This window comes from Camelus bactrianus, chromosome 21 (genome assembly GCF_048773025.1).
Source record: "Camelus bactrianus isolate YW-2024 breed Bactrian camel chromosome 21, ASM4877302v1, whole genome shotgun sequence".
NCBI classification, from domain to species: Eukaryota; Metazoa; Chordata; class Mammalia; order Artiodactyla; family Camelidae; genus Camelus; species Camelus bactrianus.
In genome coordinates this window covers 15,359,374-15,380,618 of record NC_133559.1, presented here as the reverse complement: position 1 = coordinate 15,380,618, position 21,245 = coordinate 15,359,374, and the positions used below count along the sequence as shown (strand labels likewise).

At 44.7% G+C, this 21,245-nt stretch overlaps 1 protein-coding gene across 2 annotated transcripts; it reads right to left on the bottom strand.

Moving 5' to 3' along the window:
• Nucleotides 1–1,187: 1,187 nt before the first annotated feature.
• Nucleotides 1,188–20,991, bottom strand: MGST3 (microsomal glutathione S-transferase 3). 2 transcript variants are annotated; one of them, XM_010953796.3, is made up of 6 exons: nucleotides 20,838–20,991; nucleotides 6,656–6,779; nucleotides 5,591–5,664; nucleotides 4,916–4,973; nucleotides 2,170–2,242; nucleotides 1,188–1,442 (listed from the first exon to the last, which is right to left on the bottom strand). In XM_010953796.3, the coding sequence occupies exons 2-6, from the start codon at nucleotides 6,770–6,772 to the stop codon at nucleotides 1,306–1,308; spliced, it is 459 nt and encodes a 152-aa protein (XP_010952098.1). In that variant the 5' UTR covers nucleotides 6,773–6,779; nucleotides 20,838–20,991; the 3' UTR covers nucleotides 1,188–1,305. The 2 variants fall into 2 exon arrangements, with proteins under 2 accessions (XP_010952098.1, XP_045371807.1); XM_045515851.2 differs by having other exon boundaries at nucleotides 20,707–20,838.
• Between the last annotated feature and the right edge of the window lie 254 nt (nucleotides 20,992–21,245).

The window sequence follows — 21,245 nt, the reverse complement described above, 5'->3', positions numbered from 1 at the left end:
CAGCCAAATCAAGACGAATTTGTTTGCAGAATAAGTCTGGTCAATTGACAACATAGGCTTTGGTGGAACTCCTCAGGTGTCTAAGACTGAATTCCCAAAAGGCCTCTCACGGCCAGGAAGTCTATGCCAAAGGCCCGCCATTGGATTCTGCCTTGGTGGGCTCCTCTCTTCCAAAGGTCCCCAAAGTATCAAGATTCCTGCACACACCAGGAGACAGTCTTTCCCATTGACCAGGTAAGACTTCTCAGAACCCAAGAGTCTCCAATTTCTGGAGAAGAAATACAAAATCAGCTGGGAAGCAAAGTTTAAAATGGCAATAAATACATACCTATCAAGAATTACCTTAAATGTCAATGGTCTAAATGCTCTGAACAAAAGACTCAGAGGGGCAGACTGGATAATAAAACAAGAGTCTATAATACACGCTGCCTACAAGAGACCCACTTCAGGGCAAAGGACACACATAGATTGAAAGTGAGGGGATGGAAAATGGAAAAAGATATTTCATCCAAATGCAAATGACAAGAAAGTGGGGACAGCAATACTCGTATCAGACAAAATAGACTTTATAACAAAGGCCATGAAGACAGACAAGGACACTATATAATGACAAAACGATCAATACAGGAAGAGGATATTACTCTCGTTAATAAGTGCACCCAGCGTAGGAGCACCTAAGTACATAAACCAAATACCAACAGACACAAAGGGAGAAATTGATGGGAATACGGTGACAGGAGACTTTAACACCCCACTGGCATCAGTGGACATCACTGGACAGCTCTTCAGACAGAAAACCAATAAGGCAACAGAGATCCTAAATGACACAATAGGACAGTTGGACTAAATTGAGATTTTTCAGGACATTGTATCTGAAACATTCTCTAGAATAGACCACATACTAGGACACCAAAACAAATTAAAGAGGATAGAAATTATTTCAAGTATCTTTCTGACCACAACAGCATGGAACCAGAAATCAACCACAGAAAGAGAAATGAGGAAAAAATGACTGCATGCAGACTAAACAACTTGCTACTGAAAAAACCAGCTCACACATTAAGTAAGCATCCTCTGGCAGGGAGACAAGGGGTGCTTAATACCTACGGCCCCTCTCTCTTCTAGCAGGACAGGCTACTTGTATTTCAGATAAAGAGTCAAAAAGAAATAAGTTGATAGAGTCAGGGTTAGGTATGAGGCTGACGCCAAGTTAAGTTTTTATTATATTTAGAAAAAAAAAAACTAACTGGAAATGAAAGTAAGTCACTCAGAACGAATGAGAGATTTTAAATACCCTATAATTCTTCAATGGCAGCACTTGGACCCGCTCTCCAGGCCAGTTTTAATCCAACCAAGATGCTGGAAGGCAGAGCACACAGTTGTGCCCATCAGGCCGATGAGGGCAATGGAGCCTAGGGCTCCCCGGTTCCGCTTGCTGGGTTCTGCAAAAGAGGACAGAGCAGAAGTCACTGGGGATGCTCCTGAATGCCAGCACTGTCAAGACCCACCAGCCACTCCTATCAAGACCTCTGGGGTTATCCGGTCTCAAGAGGTCCGCCAGCTCTTCAGCCTAAAGCTGCCAGTATGGCAGACACTGCCCGTGCAGAGTAACACGTCACAGCAGTATCGGACCTTAAAACAAATTATCAGATAATAATCAGAGACACGTTGCTCCGGGACCTTTTGGCATGTTTCCCTCTTCCAAGAGGTAAGTACGGCCGGAAGAGTCAAAGAGTCTTTCCCCGCCTCCTCCCTCGGGCACACCGTTCACAGCGGTGATGAGGAGCGCGGCTCTGGAGTCAGCCCGCCTGGCTCTGAATCCTGGCTTTCTAGTTTGCACCCAGTATCTCTATGACATAGCGCCTTAACCTTTCTAAGTCTCGCCGTCTCCTCATCCGTAAACGAGGATGATATTATCTAGGTCATAGAATTGTAAGGCTCAGTAGCACGTGCAAAGTTTTTAGAACAGCAACTGACACGTTGAAAATGCTCAAGAAAAATTAAGTTCCATTCGTATTCAAAGGTTAGGAAAACAAAAGAAGGTAACAGATTTTTTTTTAACCTAAATATCAAGTTACTTCCCTTTTTCTTAAAGCCCCGCTACACAGAAAAAAATAGTAGCATAAGATGTCAAATTTGCTTCCTTGGCAGGTGTCAGTGTGTACTTACCTCCTGTGTAATAGCCATAAGCATAAAGAACTCGTCCGACAATCCAGGCCAAGCCCAAGCCAGAAACTATACGCTAAAGAAAAAGGGCTACATTAGTATTTGTATTCAAGGAACAGGCAGATTTTTATTAACATCTAAGACTGATCACACAGTGTTTTAATAAAAAGTTAACAATTTCACGGACATGGTAAAATACTCTCTACCAAAGTTGATTTACAGGAAAATCAAGGCTCTCGGGTCCTTCTATGAACTGCTCAGGGACCTGGGAGGTGAGTGCTGGGTGCCTCTGAGGTAGAAGGGATGCGAGCAACCTCCCAGCTTGCCCTGGGGCACTCGGTGTGCTGGCGCACAGGGGAAGGAGAGGCAGGCCCGGGGGTCGCAGGGGAACCCCGGAGAGGAAACCGACTGGAAGTCAGGACTAGGGGAGAAGCCACGTGAACAGGACATAGGCTGTGCGCTCTGGCTGCTGTGGGCTGCACTGTCTCTGCGAGGTCCCCCCCACCCCGGGAGGGCTCAGAGGCTATGCTGAGCCCACGCAGAAGTGTGGGGCTCCCCTAGAAGTGGGGAGGGTGTGTCATGTTGTGAACCCCAGAATATGTAGTCTTGGACAGGGAGGGGTCCCCATTCCCAACACCCTTGAGAAAAGAGAGTAAAGACTTAGGCAAGATGGAAAATCCTTCCATTGGGGTGCCATCCTGGGGTGACCCACTTGGGCAAAAGGAGGCAGAGGAGAATGGGAACAAGGGGGGGTGTGAGGATGTGGGTCACGGCGAGTCACTGTCCCCGAGGGCCCTTCCAATTCAGCAGTGGCATCAGTGGGGGTGAGGATACTACTTTAGGAGTTTTACTGGTTTGTTTAGATGATTTTAGGGAAAGTTCAGTAGGAGCATGAAAGAACTAAAAATAAAACCCCCAGGCCCATAAATCACTATCTAGAAGGTCCGTAGGCTCTGCCAGGTCACTCTTCACTACAATGTCGCATAATTGCCATCAACCCAGGAACAGTATTAGAGGAATCTTAGATTATTTTAAAGAATGAAGGACAAGGAACAGGATCTAGGGAAGTGGAGCAGGAATGGGGGACTGGGGGTGGATATCAGCAAGTCTGACTCCGTATGAGATCTGTTCCTTGGGCTCTAACCCTGTGCTCTGTCTTCTGTGCTGAGTCATGCTGGTTCTGCTCCTTCTGTAAAAGAATGTTGCCTATAGCCCGAAACATACAGGACAGCCCGTTCTCAAGGCTCTGACCTTTAAGGGCGTAACTTTTTTCCATTCATATAGAGATAAAAAGTTGCACAACAGAGAATAACATTTGTCTTGTTGGAAGTTTACAGGAACATCATGACCTGGCCTAGAGGACAGCTGCAAGAACAAAGGATTCCCACAGGAAGAAGTCTGCAAAAACCAACCAGCCCCCTCTCCTTTTTTATATAAAAGGAGCCTGAATTCTGATTTGGGGAAAACGGTTCTCCAGGACATTAGTCCCCCATCTTCTCAGTCTGCCAGCTTTCTGAGTAAAGTCATTATTCCTTGCTCCAATACCTCGTCTCCCGATTTACTGGCCTGTCGTGCAGCCAGCAGAATGAGTTTGGACTCGGTAACGAGGTGATACCTAATCTAGGGAGACCAGCTGGTCTGTTTAGACCAGCTACTCTAGTCACTTGCTAGGATTGGGGCTCTTTAGAGGCAAAAGAAAGAAACAGCTTCTCCAAGAGAGCAGCAGATGTCTCTTTGGAAAAAAAAAAAAACAAACAAACCAGATCTCGAGGTCATGAACTATAGCTGGACCATTCTGGCAGCTGACAACAAAATCCCAAGCTTATGAGAGTCTCAGAACCAGAAATGCGAAGGCCCAGCACTTTGGTCAGAACTCATCGAAGGGGGAAATCCAGCCTCTGAAAAGGAAACACCTTCTGTCCAAGGCAAGACGTGAATGGCAACCAGTCAGGCTGAGGTAAACTTGCTTTATCTAGATAAGGTGTAATGCAGACCCAGAAGGCCCAGGAGGGCCACAGCGAGCTACAGGACCCTCACCTCCTGCTCACCACTGAAGCCACGCTGCTCACTGCGCACCCAACAGACCAGGCAGGCTCCGGCCTCAGGGCCTCACCCTTGCTCGTCTTCTGCCCGGAGACGTCTGGAGACATCAGGGGCACCTGCTCCCTTACGTTCCTGCTTAACTGTCCCCTTCTCAGCAAGGCCCTCCTGACTATCCCACTCAACTCTGTCCACCCCGCCCCCCGCACTCTCTTTTGTTTCCCCCGTGGCACGTGGCACCTTCAAACATGCTACATAATGTCCCTGCACTGCTTTTTGTCTGTGACCCCCAACTAAAAGTCAGCTCCACGAAGCGGGAGTCTGCCTTTTCTGTCCGCTGCGATAACCTCGGGTGTCCAGTAAGTGTTTGCTGCATGAATAAATACGGGAAAGGAAAACTCAATGGACATGAACCATCTAGGATCTGACAGACCTGAGCTCAAGTTCTGATTATTCTACTCTGTAGCTATTTGACCTTGAGAAGGTTACACAGTATCCAAGCAGCTTCTCTTCATTTGCAAAAAAACAGGGAAAATCCTACCTACTTTGAGGATCTTTGTAAGAAGTAACTGAATGAAATTCTTTTAAATACTTGGTGCCTAGACACTGAAGATATTCATTAAATGTTCATTTCCTCTTCCCTCCCTGATGACGCAGTGAATTAAATCCAATTAGAGGAACCATTCCCCTGCCCGCTGGAAAAACTCACCGGGTGGTAAACACCTCCAACAGCTAGAAAAAATAAGAAGGGAGGATACATTTCCAGCCTGGAACAGAGAGAAAGAAATGTTTTGTTTGTTTGTTTGTTTGTTTGTTTGTTTGTTTGTTTGTTTTAAAGTGCCCTATTTAAGTACGTCTCTATAAAACTAAGAACCTTGACATTCTTACTTGCCAACTTAGAACTCTGAGAGTAAAAATAAACAGTGTCTGGAGGGAAAAGCCCCAGCCACTGAGAGCCATCTTCTGCTCTGCTTGGGATCAGAGGTAACTCAGAACGCAATGGGTTTCAAAGACATCAAATCTAACAAACTGACAAGGAAGGTCTTGGCGAATTGGAGTAGATTTCCTTACGGAGCTCAAAGCCTCTCACCCACTAAGCTGGCAGATTCGGTACCAGTTTAGAGGGGACACGTGCTACAGTAGAAAAATGCAACATTAAAGACATTTCTGAAAAGATTATCCAGGACCCCACCATCCTAACAACTCTTAATTTTGCTTAATATTTAATCTGTTCACATACGTATTTTTTAATGTTACTTTTAATGTGTGTCCATGATTGTCATCATCACTATTACTCAGCAGATAGAGAACCAAGGGTTGAGATGTTGGACAGAAAACGCCCCTCCTGCAGACGTCTTTGGTGCTCGGCAGGGCCAACACTCACGTGTTCTGGTGGGCACGCTGAATGCAGTTGAAGAGGTGTCCGTTTTCTGGGTCCGTGCTGTACATGGTAGGATACTGTTAAAACAAAGTGCATGTGATCAAATGGGTCAGGCGCAGCCTCTGGTGTGGAGAGTTAAAATCAACCTTATAGCTAATCTATCCCAAAGCATCTTCTGTCATCACGTCGATAGAGGATCATTCCATTTCTGCTTAAATACCTGTGGTGACAAAGGTCTCCAGTCTCAGAGGCAGATTCAGTCTGTGTCTATTAATATCCAGTAACAAGAATGTAGTCTGTGCCTTACAAGGGATGGAGGTAGCTTGTGCCAAACTCAGTGCTTTTCATTGACGTTATGCCATCACTGGTGGCTTTGGGATGCATTACAAAGATACCATTAGGGAAACAGCTCCTTCCCAAGAGCCATCAAATACCACGTCCTTTTAAGATTTCCCTTAATGGGAGAACAGAAATTGAGTGTGTAAGAATTTTAATGGATGTGTCTCTTAAACAAGAGGCTAGATATAAAAACTTTATAAGGAGCTCTACTTAGGGAGCCTAATTAATAGTTGCTAAACAGAAGTAAACATTTAAAAATTGCTCACCACGGACAATTTCAGTAACTATCCCTTCTAGATCGGCTAGAATGAAAGGAAACATTTAATAGACCCCTTGCTATGTCTGATGTCCCAGCGTAGGCTAACCTCAGCAGCACGTACTTCTTTTCTACCTGGGAAACAGGAAAATCCCCTGGAGACATCATTTTAAAGTGGCGAACCAGGAAACAATTGCTGTTTAATGCTGTTTAGGAAATAACACTGTTCCTAGCAAATAGCGCCAGCCAAAAGCACACCTGGTCCTTCTACAGAAGAGACAAAAGTAAAAACAAGATGGAAATGACTCCCCAGCAGGGCCCTATATTTGTTGCTGCCTCCTTGACAGAAAGGGGCAGAATTTTCAACTGAAACTGCCACCACTGACTACTAGCCCCTCGCCTCTCCCTCCATGACTGGGAACCAGTTCTGGCCCCAGACAGGCCTCCAAGGGCGCTGCCGTGTTCCCACTCACCTCCACTTTGTACTTCTTGCGGGCCTTGGCAACGTTGACAGCTAGGTGCCCCACCAGGATGAAGCTGGCAGCACCCGTCAGAATCACGAAACCGTATTCCTTAGAGAGGACAGCCATCCTGGCTCTGCGGAAGGAAGAACACATTAGGGTACTGCCCCACAGGGGGCCTCAGGAGGGTGATGCTTCGTTACCAGCAAATGTATCCTGATAGATCAAAAAGAGGTGTGAGTGATCGATGTTTCTAAGAGGTAGTTAGAAATACTACTGTACACCACACAGCAAAATTTAAAAAAATTAGTCAAGTCTGCAACACAGACACAGAAAAGTTGACGATCATATCGTATGTTTTCTTCTGTATCTGCGTTCTTTTGATCACCACTGCATTTGTGAGATTTATCCATGCCATTGCAGTATCCTATCACAGAAGAGTATGGCCACTAAAAACATCACAATTTGAAAAAATATTTAACGAGGCAAAATGCTAAAGAATTTATTAAATTATGAGAGAGAGAGATGGAGAGGGAAAGAGAAACAGGACATAAAGTATTAAGCACACAGTGATTCCAAGTTTTTTGTTTTTTTGGCATAGGGGACACTGTGAGCAGGAACCTTAGGGTCCCCCTCCGATCCAGGGGCACGTGCTGGTTCAGTGGCAGAAATATCGCATGTAGGGAAGGGATCAGTTCTAGTGCTCTGAAAGCAGAGCGTGGCTCTGGGCAGCTCCCGGAGAACCCAAGTTGTTGGTCAGATGATCACTTCCAGGCTAACCCCATGACAGGTTCTGATGCCTGCAATGCAACTTATTTTAAAAGGCATCCAAAATGATGATATAAACTCACAGCAAAACATTAATTATAGAACCTGGGTGGCAGCCACGTGGACGTTCAATGTACAATTCTTTCAACTTTTCTGCGTGTTTGAAAAGTTTCATAATAAAACGTTTGGAGAGAAAGCTAATCTCAGCATTTTTCAGTATTCAGCAATTTCAGCTCTTTTAGCTCTTGTCCTGCCCTGGGAGGGAGGGAGGGAAGAAAGAAAGAAAGAAAAGAAAGAAAAAGAAAGGAAGGAAGAGAGGAAGAGAGAGAAAGAGAGAGGAAGGAAGGAAGGGAAAGAAGGAAGGAAGGAAGGAAGGAAGGAAGGGAGGGACTGGGTATCAAGAAGAGGAAAATGCAGTGGGTGGAAGGAAGCCCTAATAATGTCAAGGTAGGTTAGAGCTGTCCTCCAACCTCTCTGAGCAGGTGTTAAAAAGGTCAGATTATGGCAGGACATGGAGAAACAGCTCTAGTGCTTCCAGAGATCCTTAGCTGCTGGCCATCATGTGCACGGCTGCCACAGGCTGGCAGCTATATTGAGTGAAGAAAATCAGAAAGAGGACGAGTATCATATGATATCACTTATACGTGCAATTAAAAAAAATCTACAAATGAGCTTATTTACAAAACAAATATACTCACAGACACAGAAAACAAGTTTATGGTTACCAAAGAGGAAAGGGAGGAGAGGGATAAATTGGCAATTTGGGATTAACAGATACACACTACTGTATATAAAGCCAATAACAAGGTCGTACTGCACAGCACAGGGAACTATATTCAATACCTCGTGATAACCTATAATGGAAGGGAATCTGAAAAAGCTTATATATAGAGAGAGAGATAGTTTTTTATTTATATATATATATATATATATATATATATATATATATATATATATATATATATATAGTATTTTTTTGTAGGCATTCTCACGAGCAACCCAACAAAATGGTACTATCACTGTTTCCAAAGAGTGCCCAAAAGTTCAGTAATGTTCCCAAGGTCCAAAAGAGAAGGTATCAGAGCTGGGATTCAAATTTAGATTCCAATTCAGTTCCAATGTTCCCTTTGCAATCCCACTTGAAAATGCAGAGCTGAACTGACACTGGGATGACAGCATCTTTCGCAATGTGGAATGTGGGGCTGGCAAGCAGCTCGCTCATTCATTCATTTGCTGATTCATTCATTCATTCATAAGCCGCTCAGTTCTTTAAAAGTAAGTTTCCCTCAAGTCTGCAAAATAACATTTGAGGCCAAAGTCCTAAAACCTGTCTGTCCCCCACCATGGTTCACAACAGTTCTCATCCGTTTCTCCTTTACCGGGGCACCCACCGTCTCCTCCTCCGGGAGGGAGACACACATTGGGAAGGGCCACCCTCATGACTGAACACTGGAATCACCTCCAGGCCAGCCTCTCCCAGGCCACCTTGTGTGGCCACACACAGCAAGGAGTCTTTGGCTGCCCTCCAAGCTTCCCTGCCCTCATTCTCTTCTAGGATTAGACGTTTCCAGAGTTTAGAAAATCAGCTCAGGGAGGAAGTTTTTTAGTAGTAGTTATTAAAACAAAAAATATGGAGTCAACACCGAACACCTCTTTGAAAATAAACACGATGACCTGACATCCCTGGAGTTCAAAACATTTGGGCCAATCAGGCCATTTAAAGCTGCCTCTCACTCTGTCAAAAGCCAGCTGTTTAAGAATGATATAATTGAGCATATCCGGTTTAGGTCAAAGTCTGCAAGTTGAGAGTCTGCCCAGACCTCACCTTTGGACAGGAGGAGGCTGGGCTCCCGCACAGCCTGGAGTCCCCTCGTGTTAGTGCAGACTTTTCAGCTCACTTTTAATCTTTGCAAAAATCCCATAAGCTCCATTTGACAGAAAAGGAAACGGAGGCTCAGGTAGAGAGAAGAAGGCAATGCTAAGGCCGGAGCAGTTTTAAAAATTCTTCCCCAAATCCTCCAACTAGCCAGGCAAGGCATTAGACTTTGGTGGTTGAGCCACTGGCCTCTCTCTTCTGATCTGTCAGAGCTTGGGTAGGGGAGTCTAGGTGGCAGGACAAACCCTCTTTAGATGTTTGTTGCAGGCCATGAACACTCAGAAAGGCAACCGACTGCTCAAAAATATGCAATTAGAAATTAATATTTACTACTAAGCTCCTCTTCCAAAGTATAAATGCAATCCGGGAGGTTAAACTCTTGGGTATTTTGGTCAAAGTGACTCCCCTCACTTTGCTAGGGTGAGAGGTATTGAAGGAAAAGGGCCCTGGCTGTGGGCAAGCAGAGCCAGGAACAATGCCTTGAAGGGCAGGGAATTTATAGTAAGGGGGACCCGGAGTCTGACGCTAGCATGGGTGGTTTGCAAAGGACCGAGTAATCAGTCAGGAAACAGCGAGCGTGCTAGGGGCAGGAGGAGGAAGGCGGCCCTTCCCGAGGCTCTCACTGCAGAAGCCACAGTCACAGCAGCACAGGTGGAGGAGCCAAGCCTGTTCCCCGCTCCCTGACACCTCCTTGCACTCTGACTGGGTAAGGAATCCTGCTTCATCCGCCACCTCTTCCAGCACCTCCCAGCTGGCGTGATCAGGGCTAGAACAGAGAGCGCAGCCAAATGCATCAGCTGCTCAGCTCCCAGGTGGGAGGGTCTGGCATCCTCCATGCCAAGCACGGAGCGTGTGCTTATAGGAAGCTGCGGAATAAACGAAGCAAGCTGAAGGTCCAGGTGGCTTTCACAATGACCCCTCCAGCTGAGAGAATGTCCCTCACCCGGCACGGTGCCTGGCATAAAGTGTGTTGCTAAGCAATGCCAGTTTCTCTTTTTCCCTTCAAAAGTATCTACTGAAGCAATGGAAGCAACTTGGATGTATGAATTCCTGGAGAAAGGAGGGCAGAACACAACGGAGAGCTCTGTCACCAAACATAAAACCAATGGGGACTGAAAAACGTTTCAGGCTTGTCCTTTAAGGAAAGAATCAGTTTAATTCACTCAGGGTTCAAAAAACAAAGGACAGAACTTCATCACTTGCTGAATCCTTATTTTCTGAGGAATTCAGGGCAAAGGGATAGACACTCCTGCCCCCCTTCATGGGTGTGGGCGCGCGTGCCTGCACTGGGATAGGGGAGGCAGTTCAGTTCACGATGGCCACATCCCAGGCAGCCCCAGCCACACCCGAGGCTGGGCCAGCCCCGCAGTTACCAGATAGCTCCCGGCGCACAGGCTTGAGAAGCTGATAAGTGGTACCAAACCTCTCTCTGGTGTGAACACTCATTTGGGCTGCACACCACCATTTGTTGATTATATACGTGCTCCGTGTCACCAGCAACCCTTATATTAACCCAACAAGATAAGGTTCTTGGGGGTGGGAGCCCTGCCCTGGACTTTGCCTTCTACATGGTACTAGACACACAGCACTCAGTCCAACGTTCCTTGTGCAGCCGAACTTTTATCGCTGTTGTAGATTACTCTGTAACTCATTTGGTTGTATAACAGCATTTGTTAATCATCATGCAGTTTTCAAGGTTAATCACACATCAGCTATCGAGATTAAAATTTATGACTTTTATAAATAAAAATTAATTTTGGCACCCATTTAATTAAAAGTACTTAGTTTGCAATATTGCATGCTCCTGGGGAAAGTGTAAAACAGAACCATCTGGAGGACAGCCTGGCAGCAGGCAGTTAAGATGCTTTACATTGATCTTACCTTTTATTCATTAATTCTCCTGGGAATCTATCCTGAGGTAATAACCAGGAATGGGAACAGATCTGGTTCAAAGACATTCACTTTAGCGCTATTTATAACAGCAAAAATTGAAATGGTACAGATGTCCAAACAAAGAGGGCTAATTAAATAATACAATGGTAAAACAGAATATTATATAACCATTAAAAAATGGTGTGTACAAATCAGAAATAAAACTCACGGACATAAAAAACAAGCTGTGGTTACCAGGAGAGAAGAAGGGGAGGGATCCATTAAGAGTTTGGGATTCACAGACATAATTACTATATATAAAATAGATAAACAACAAGGACCGACTACATAGCACAGGGAAATATACTCAATTTCTTGTAATGAGCTGTAATGGAAAAGAATCTGAAAAAATATATATAACTGACTCGCTTTGCTGTACACATGAAACTAACACTGTAAATCAACTACACTTCAATAAAAAAAAGAATTAAAAAAATGGTGTGTACAAACCTTAAAGATGTTGAAACAGGCTTACTAAACAGCATGTTTGTTGAAAAAAAGAAGACAAAAAGTGTATACCTTCGTTTTCTCATTTGAAAAAAAGAATGAAGAAAAAAATATCAAAATCATAAGCATAGTGATTTCTAGATGGCTGAACTATGGATCTTCCTTTGTACTTTTCTATAATGTCCCAAATAAGCACATGCATACTAAAAAAGTTATATAAAATGGTCTGACAACAATTAGTAATTGAGGAGACAGAGGAACAGCAGTATGTTATGGTGGAACCAAAGAATCAGACCTGACTTCTAGCTTGAATCCATCCTCACTTATCTGCTACATGCAGCGACAGCCTTGCAGGGAATTAAACTGTCTGGGTTCCGAACCTGGTTCTCACATTCCTAGCTGTGTGTCCTTGGGAAAATTATTTGACATCTTTCAGCCGCCTTGGTTTCCTCATTTATTAATTGGAAAAAATAGCACCTACCCCACCCCAAATGGCTGTTGTGACACTAAGTGGAGACACTGTCTCTGAACACCCACCACACACAGTAAGTACTCGACAAATGCTATGTATCAGGTTATATTATGCGTGACAATGTTCTGTTAACTGTCTTTGCCCTGATTCAGTTATAAAAGGGGATGTTGGCTATGTGATTGAAATACATTTAAGAATTTATAATTTATAATTAGCATTTTAAAATAGCAAACAAGCTTAGACCTACATTTATTTCCTTCTTCTTTTTAAAAATTTTATTATTATTATTAGCTGGGGAGGTAATTAGGTTTACTTATTTATTTTTTGATGGCAGTACTGGGGATTGAACCCAAGACCTTGTGCATGCTAGGCATGCGCTCTACCACTTAGCTATAACCAACCCCCCTTCCCCTCCTTTTCTGAACTGTTAGTAGCCAGCCATGTTAAAATATATTATCTGAAAAGCAGGAGTATTCAGGAGGAAGCAGATTTCCAGGGCTGACTATGGAAATCAGCAAACTGCAGTCATTCAGACCCTCCCTGTGGCCAGACACGCTCATCCCTGCGTGGGGCTAAGTGTGCATTCATTTACTTGTTCAAGTTTATCGAGTGCCTACTATGTGCCGCTCACTGAACCAGTGCTGGAGATGAAGAGGTGAACAAGCGAGACTTTGGTCCCTGCCCGCAGGAAGCTCATGTTCTATTTGGGGAAACAGGCAAATAAGTTAAAAAAAAGTAACCAACTCCAGATTTTTCCCTTCGTAGTAATGATCAGAAACTGAGTGCAAAATCCCCCCACAAAAATGAAACTAAACAGGTTGGGGAAAGGCAGAAATAGGACAGAAGAGTTTCTGTTCTCTCTTATTAGTAATCATAGAGTTAACTGCTTCCTGGCAGTCTTGAAAATAGTTCAGTTGAGAAACCATGAAAGGGAAGGTTTAGAGAAATTAGTTTTTATTTTATTTAGAAAGTTCTTGCCACTTATATCACAGTAGAGAGATTTTGGGGAATATTTTTATTCCTAACAGTCTTGAATACTGTTTATGATTTGTCCTCTCCTGAGGGAAAACCCATGGGGGGTGAGACAGTGGGAATCTTGGAGTTAGACCTCTGTTCAGACCCTGCCTCTGGGAGCTTGGAAATGTCATTTCTCTACCAAATGGAAGAATACTATTTACTTCACAGGATGGTTTGAGGAGTTCAGTGAGATAAACTAGATAAGCATCTGGTATGAGCACTTAATAAACGTTGGTCCAAACACAAAGACATACTGTACATAGTGGCAAGTGTACACATCTATCCACATACATACTACTTCCTAAATAGGGAGATACTGATTTTTCTCCAAATCAATGCTGTCCTCTGACTTAGAAATTAGTTCTGATAGTGTTTGGGATAGACTCAAATTTGGCAAAAGGCTGGTCTACTTAAGATTCCTAAGTGGACAGCATAATGAGTCTATAAGAAGTTAGTTTCCTAGAGTGGAGTTAGTTTCCTAGTGTGGACGGCATGAGTTCAAGAACACTTAATTCACTTATTCAACCACAATAGGCAAAGTGCTTACTAGATGCCAGGTGCTGTTTAGGTGGAGGGGGTACAGCAATGGACAAGATGCAGTCCCTGATCTCAAGGCATTGACATTCTAATGACGACAGAAGACTGACAACCAATAGGCCAACAAACTCAACCTGCGAGGGTGATGGCTATTATGGAGAACACACAGGGCAGTGGTGTAGAGACAATGGGCAGGGGCTATCTCTTGGGGTCACCCAGGGAAGATCTTTTTCTGCGGCAACATCTGCACTGACACATGCACGAGGAAGAAACAGCCACACAACATTATGGGGAAAAGAATATTCCAATCAGAGGGAACAGCAAGTGCAAAGGCCCTGGGGTGGGAGGAGGAAACGCCTGGCCCCCAGTGAATGGGGGAAACAGTAGGGGATAAGGTTAGAGAGGACAGATCCAGTTATGAGAGGGACTTCAAACGCCATTTAACAGTCACTGCTTCCTGCTTCTCCTTCCAGGACTAAGATGGGAGGTGCAGAGGAAGAAAAGGTATAAAACTGTTAAGTGTTAGCAGAAGAAGCATCACTTCCCAAAGGGAAAGGTGTCTGACCAAGCAAACACCCACCACTATTAATTAGGTGAGCCCTCGTGTGGATTCAACTCCTACACATGGAAAAAGCTTTCCAGGTATGAAAAGGGACCAGGAACAGCACAGACCCTAAAAGGAAGGAAGCAACAGTTCTGAAAAGGGGGAAGTGGACACCTCTGCCAAGAAGCACGAACAGACCAAGAAAATGCTCTTGGCTTTGGTGAGGAGGACCCTGCGATGGCCAGGTTCTAGGGGAATGGCAGGAGTAGAAGCCCATGCACTGAGGGTTAAGAGACAAGTGAACTGTGAGGCAATACATCTCAGGCAGTTCTGCCTCCTAAGTTTGCTCCCGTTGTCCAGTCCTGACAATATGGCCCCATGTGCAAGTTCTACTCCTTTCCGCGAAGCCTTTCTTCCTGATGGACCCTCACTGGCCACAGGCTCTGCCTTTGGATGTCTGCTTATTTCAAGAACACTTTAGAAACCGAATTATTTCTATAATACGTATTTTTTAACAGCAGCACTTCTATTTGTAACTTTTTAACTTATCAAAATATTTGTTACTAGACAAACATGACTTTCTGAGGACATATCAGGTTGGGAGAAAAAAAACTAAGAACAGTATTTTGAAGCAGGTGCGGTATGGGACAAGGGGCAGCAGGAAAGCCCCAGGCCACAGTGGGTTTCTAGGGAGAGAATCCTGGCGCCCGGCTGACCAGTGGAGCCTTGAGGTCTACAGGACAGCATGGTGGGTGCAGTGGTACTTGGGGAAACAACTCTTGGGTGAAGCCAGTGAGTAGACACCCAGTAGATTTTTTTTAAAGCAATAAGGCACCATTGTAAAATCTCCTTTTAGGAGTGACCGAGCTTGGACTTAAAATGAGGCAGTGTTGGTCTCACCCCAGAAGACATGCTCGACACCTGAGTTAGCAACCAGGAGCTCCATTATGCTATTTGGCTACGGAACTCTCCTCCAGGAATTCTACTGACAGATTCTCTGGAAACATCACTACTCCAGTGCTCACATTTGGCTCAACCTTTCCTTCAAATTCCTGCTTCTGCCACCTCCTGCCTTATCTCACTGGGGCAGGGGTTCCTTCAGTTATGAAAGGATTACTCAGAGAACTTCCGGAACTAAGTTCAACAGAACACTCCTGGGGTGAAGCTCTCCTTCACCATTTACTCCACACTCTCTTGGCTGCCAAGAGAAACTCCCTGGGGCACAGTCAACCCTGTACAAATGGAGCAAAGGGCAGGCTTTTTAACTTGGGCACTTGCCTCAAATATAATTTACAACTTCTGGGCCATGAAGTAACAACAATTTATCTTTTACTAAATGAAAATCAATCAAATGTTTTAAAGAAGAGAGGATTTCAACTTTCAGCTCTCTTTTGTCCTCAAACAGATAAACAAAAGCCTGCTTGGACAATGAACGGTAACCCCTACTTCCATGTGCAAGATAGTTCTGCTCAAACCATACTGTAATTTCTCAGTGGAGTCTTTTTTTTTTTTTTTCTTCAATGCATCATGATGGGATGGTGCTAATGCATTCACAGACTGACTTGGAGCCATTCCCCCAAATTTCATTAAAATCCTTATTTGGCTGCCTGTGCTATTAATCCAATCTTCCTTATATATGCTCCTTTATTTTACATGGCAAAATTCAGCATTTTCATGAGAATAACACAAGGATGGTAACTTAAAGAGCTTCGTCTTGATTATGTCAACTGGACTTCCATCAGTCCCCAAACTGGGATGTCATTCCGAAACCTCTGAGGTTGTGCTGCTTAAAGCACCCTTTTAATGAGACAGCTGCCCAGCCTCACTTCTGCCTCCAGATGTTTCTACAAAGGAACAGTCCTCAAAATTATCTCCCGGCAGGGCAGCTGAGCCCACTTAAAGCTAAATGGAGAAATTTGTGAACCTAGAGGGAAGCAGCCCCAAAAGTAATTCCCTGTTTCCATGTTGAGAGAGAAAAAAGGAGAGTCACAGGATTTCTTTGGCTCCATCTGACATTTTTAAAATGCCAGTCTGATCACCTCTACATCAAAGAGATGATAAAATTTGTTTAAGTATCAAAGTTTCAAATGACAACTAGACGTGAAAAAGAGTGCATGGACAGTTAAGAAATAATAACCAAGTGAGGAAAAATAACTGCCCCCCGCTATTGTGTTGCATATTTAGAAGGTATTTCTCTAAAGGCTAAAAATGAAAAGTTAGTGGAACAGGCGGATCATTATTTGTCTAGCCCTTGATTATTTATTAACTCAAGTGAGGCAAACAGCAGAGGCAGGTCATACAGTGGGTCTATCTCAGTTTCTCATATTCTTTCATTTCTCATCAATGTTGCTGGCAGAACACTTGGAAAGTGGAAAGTGAACTATAAGTTAGCTATCTTTTAAAGAGACAAATGTCCTATAATCCAAATATATTCAGCTTTATGGTTAAATAGCCACAGCTCGGTCGTATAAGATATTCTAGTTTCACATGTCATTTTAATCCCCAATTCCAACACTCTGGTGAACTGTCAGCGCCCAGGACAATGGATACATTACCGCGCTGGGCGGGAGTGGGAAGGGGGAGGGAAGGAGCGGCCTGATACTCAAGTTCAAGTGAATGTTTCCTGGTTATGTGGGAGGAGCCTGCATGGACACAAACTCTGCTAAGGCCAAATAAGCAAATAACCTGCTCTCTTTTTCTCTGGAGTCTGACTTCTGCATGAAAAGGCACTAAACACACATCCCTAACTGGAACTGAGCCTCCTCTGGGAAAAACTGGTAATTCAGCTCTTTAGGAATCTAAGAATAATAGTTTAAGACAGAACAAATACGAGGTTTCCCTGTTTACGTGACAACAAACTTTCCCAAACAAACTCTGGACATGAAATGCCCTATGGGCGAGAGTTCCTTGATGGGGCGACACCTCACCCAGAAGTCCCGGGCCACGCTGGACCATCTGGAGCCGAGCCTCCCAGGAGATGTGATCCCAGGGACAGACCACAGGGTATTTCCCACGGTCTGAAGGCACCCATCTCAGAGGACAGGGGGGAGAATGGGGAAAAGTCACGGAATGAGGAAGAAAATAAAAACTTCATAAAAATTCATTCAAGGGAGCTGATCTGATAAAGTCAGTGCAGGACGACAAACCATTTTACCGAGATAGAATGCTCACTTTCAGTCCACACCTACCACCTTCCTCAGTATTGCATCAGTGACTCCTTCCCTGATTTATCCCCTACTGAATGCCAGGTACCACGTGAGGGGCAGGGCTACGACGATGATCAAGACTGAGAAGGACGGTCCTGACCCTCCAGAATACAGAGTTAAATGGAGGGAGACACCTTAGCAGGATCATGATGGGGAAGGTAACAGACTGCGATAAAGGCTCTGAAGGACGTACACAGTGATGCGAGAGCAAGGACACAGGGAGATAAAATGGCAAGGACATAGGTGTGGAGACAGGAAAGGAAGAAAAAGGAGACCAGTGTTGGCCAAAGGGTAGCGATACAGACTAGAGGAAGAATGGTACGAGAAATCAGTGATTACTAATAATACTTTATCAGCATATATATTATTTAACTGTGTCACACAGTTCCACATAGTTCATCCATATTAACTCATTTAAATCCTTATGGCATCCCTACAATATATTATTATCCCATTTTGCAAATGAGGAAACAGCATCAGAGAGGTTAAGTAATCTGCCCAGGGTCACACAGTTATCACAGAGAAAGCCTGGATTCACCCAGAGCCAGGCAGTCTGGCTCCGGAGTCTGTGCTCTTGACCTTTGGCTATACTGCCTCTCAGCGAGGTTGGGGAACAAGTCTGACCACACCTGACCTCTTTTAAAACTTTTCTACCTTTCCAGACCCTCTCCTGAGCATTATATATGTTAACAAGAATAGAAAGCTAATCATTAACTCCAAGTCTGTGACTGATTAAAGACTGAGATCATTCTAATTGGAAGGGGGGAGAAAAAAAACCTTGGAACAGGTCCAAAAAGGATTTTTTTTTTTTAAATGAGTGTCAGCACTGCAGCATGACAAGAGAGGAGAGATGACAGGAAGGGAAAAATACCCTCCAATCTTCCTGGTACCCAGGTTTGCAAGGAGCAAAACAACACAGGAAGTGGCACTTCATTTTTATATCACGATTTCCGCACAAACTGTCCCTTAACTAGCATTACATAGGAACCGAGGGCCATAGTGAAACTAAGCCCTGACTTCCAGAAGAGGGGGAAAAAAAATCTCTAATGAGTCACATGGACACCATTTGGATTTTCCACCGCAAGACATGTGGGTGGACTCTAGTTAATTCTTAGCAGCTGCCAAGGCCCCCACTAGGCAACCAGATATACTGAATGAAGGAACTGCATGAGTTGTTGGCTCCTGCCTGAAACAGGGGTCTCACTCTTCATGCTGGTCTGTACTTAGAAGGAAACTGTGCCACAATCGTTCACATTTCTTAGCCTACAGGTAAAATAAAAGATCACTATAAAACAAACAAACAAACAAAAAGAGTAACTTCACGCACCAAAATATTAGAACACAAGTTTCAGTTAATGAATAGGTCGACTCTAGAAAGAACTCAGAGGGTAATGATTTGAAACGCTGAAATCTTTATAAAGGTATTTGCAAATGTATTTGAAAGGTAGTCCAATTTCCCCAAGGAAGATAGGTAGGTAGCCACTATATGGGACAGTGAAGGAAACTCAAAAACTCTACTTTACATAGTGGCAAACTACCGATTAAGTGCTGAATTCTTCTTTTTCAAGAGTGTGGTATGCTCATAAGCAGTATTAATGAAATCAGTTGGAAAAACCCTCGCAGTATATTCTTTTAAACAAATATTGCTTTAAAAATACCAAATTATTCATGGTCAATTGTGGCTGGCAACAGTGTTCCGAATACAGATTCATAATATTTAAATAGAAATATAGGGAACAATATATTTAAATAGAGCTAGCTGTGCAGGCACAAAATTACTTTTTGGCATATTGATTTGTCATCCATTTCATTCCAGATTTCTCCATGTAGGTTCAGTCCCTCTGCTATCCTCCAGGTTAAGAGGTTCCCCTTCAGGGACTGCGTCCCTTTCGAAATCTAAACCGGCAGGATTAAGTCTAAATAAGAGGGAAGACTGCTCTTCTACCGTTTTGTTTCTTAACCTAAGGAAGCCCCTGCAGTGCAGTTTCTATAGCTGGCCACAGTATCTCTACTAGTATCTGCATTTTATATATAGTAACCTCAGTAACAGAAAAAAAAAAAAATCACTTGACAAAGTTTTCTATTTCTGTAACGTTGTGTCAGAGGGAAGCTTAACAGACGAACAGACGGTCTTCCCGGGGTGAAAGTATTTGTTTGGATTTTAGATGTAAGCTTATTTAGCTCAGTTAAATTTAACTCCTGTGAGAATAAACATTCTTGATCTCCTGACTCAGATACTATGCTCCATTACTGAATTCACTGAACTAAAAAAATTGTCTGTAATTTTGACCAATAACCTTGGGTCCTTTCCAGAAACTGCCGGCTCCCGGTAATCTACAGCTTTCCCAAGAGATGTCCTTGCTCCAGATCTCACGCACAGAGGAATCAAAATCTGCCGCAATTCAACATGACCACGCCCAGGTCCACAGCACCTGCAAAGAGCCATACATCTGCAGAGCAGTAAATGTCCCTCTCCCCAGAACTCCTTTTCTCCTGTTAGGGGATTAAGGCCACAAGCCCGTAGCTCCTTTCCTATCCACCTTCCTGTCTCTGCTTTTCTTTTACCTCCTTTCCCACACTCACTTGACACTTAAACTAAATGTAGCGGTAAACTCGTGACTCCCAAGGAAAGTATTAGCAGAAGCTAGAACTTCGAGGAATGACTCACCAACGAGTATCCAGCCCCTTCCACCGCCCTGCAGCTGCCCCACCGCTATGGCCCTGGGGCTCCCTGCAGCAACACTAGATGAGGAAAATTCTCTGAAATCCAAGGCAGAACCTAAATGAAGATTTCGCTTCCTTTCCTGCGGCATCTCCTGCTCTGTAGGTTCCAATACAAACACAGGGACAAACATTTCTACGAGGCAGGAGGAAAACAAACACAATTCCCTGGGCGGCCCTCCCGGAAGGTCCCTAGCAACACATCCACATCCGCAGCTAGTGCAGCGCTCGCAGGCCACTTTAAATAAACCATTGTTACCGATCAGGCCTGCGCTGCCAACTTCCCCTGCAGTGCCTCGCCCGCCCATCCTGTGCAGCAGAGATGCAGTTGACAAGATCGGGTGGGCTCCAGGAGGTCCAAAGAAGGAGCCCCGAGTCTGCACAGCCTTGGGAGCGGAGAGGAAGGAACTGGGGAAGGGTTGACCTTGAGAATCTCGCTGATTGTGAGGCCGGCCCGGCCTAGATGCGCCAAACCAATACATCATTGGAGGAATGCAGGGCAGATGGAGGTCAAAGGGGATGGAAAGGCAGAAATAAACTTACAGACAAGACGGGAGAAAGAGAAAGCGAGTCCCTATTCAGCTCGGGATGGCAGAGATAAGGGCGGTGCTCAGCACAGAAGATGGTGCCCCCGAGGCCCACGCTCCTCGCTGCCGGCAGGTGCGGGCACTTACCTGGATCACCTTCTGCTGGTGCAGACCGCAGCTGCGCAGCAAACTGTAGGCGCGGAGCCCCGGCCTCTGGCAGAGTGAGGCGTGGCCTGCAGCAGTCCCCGCCCCGGCCCCGGGCAGCGCGAGGCCACGCCTCCAAGGCGGGGCTCCGGGCGCCTGAGAGCGCCATCTGGGTCCACTTCTGGGGACCTGGTTTTGAGGCGGAGGCCGCAGTTTCTTCCTCCTCACGGTTGTCCACGGATTTACTCCCTCCACAACTAAATCTATATATCTGTTCCTTTCTGCAAATGCCACCTTGGTCGCCTTCTTAAAACTGTTCTTGCCAGTTCCTATTTGGATTGAGTTTGCAGAGCGGTAGCACGTTAGTAATTTATCCCCTGTAGAGCCACCGTAGCTGGCTTCTCGGCGCTC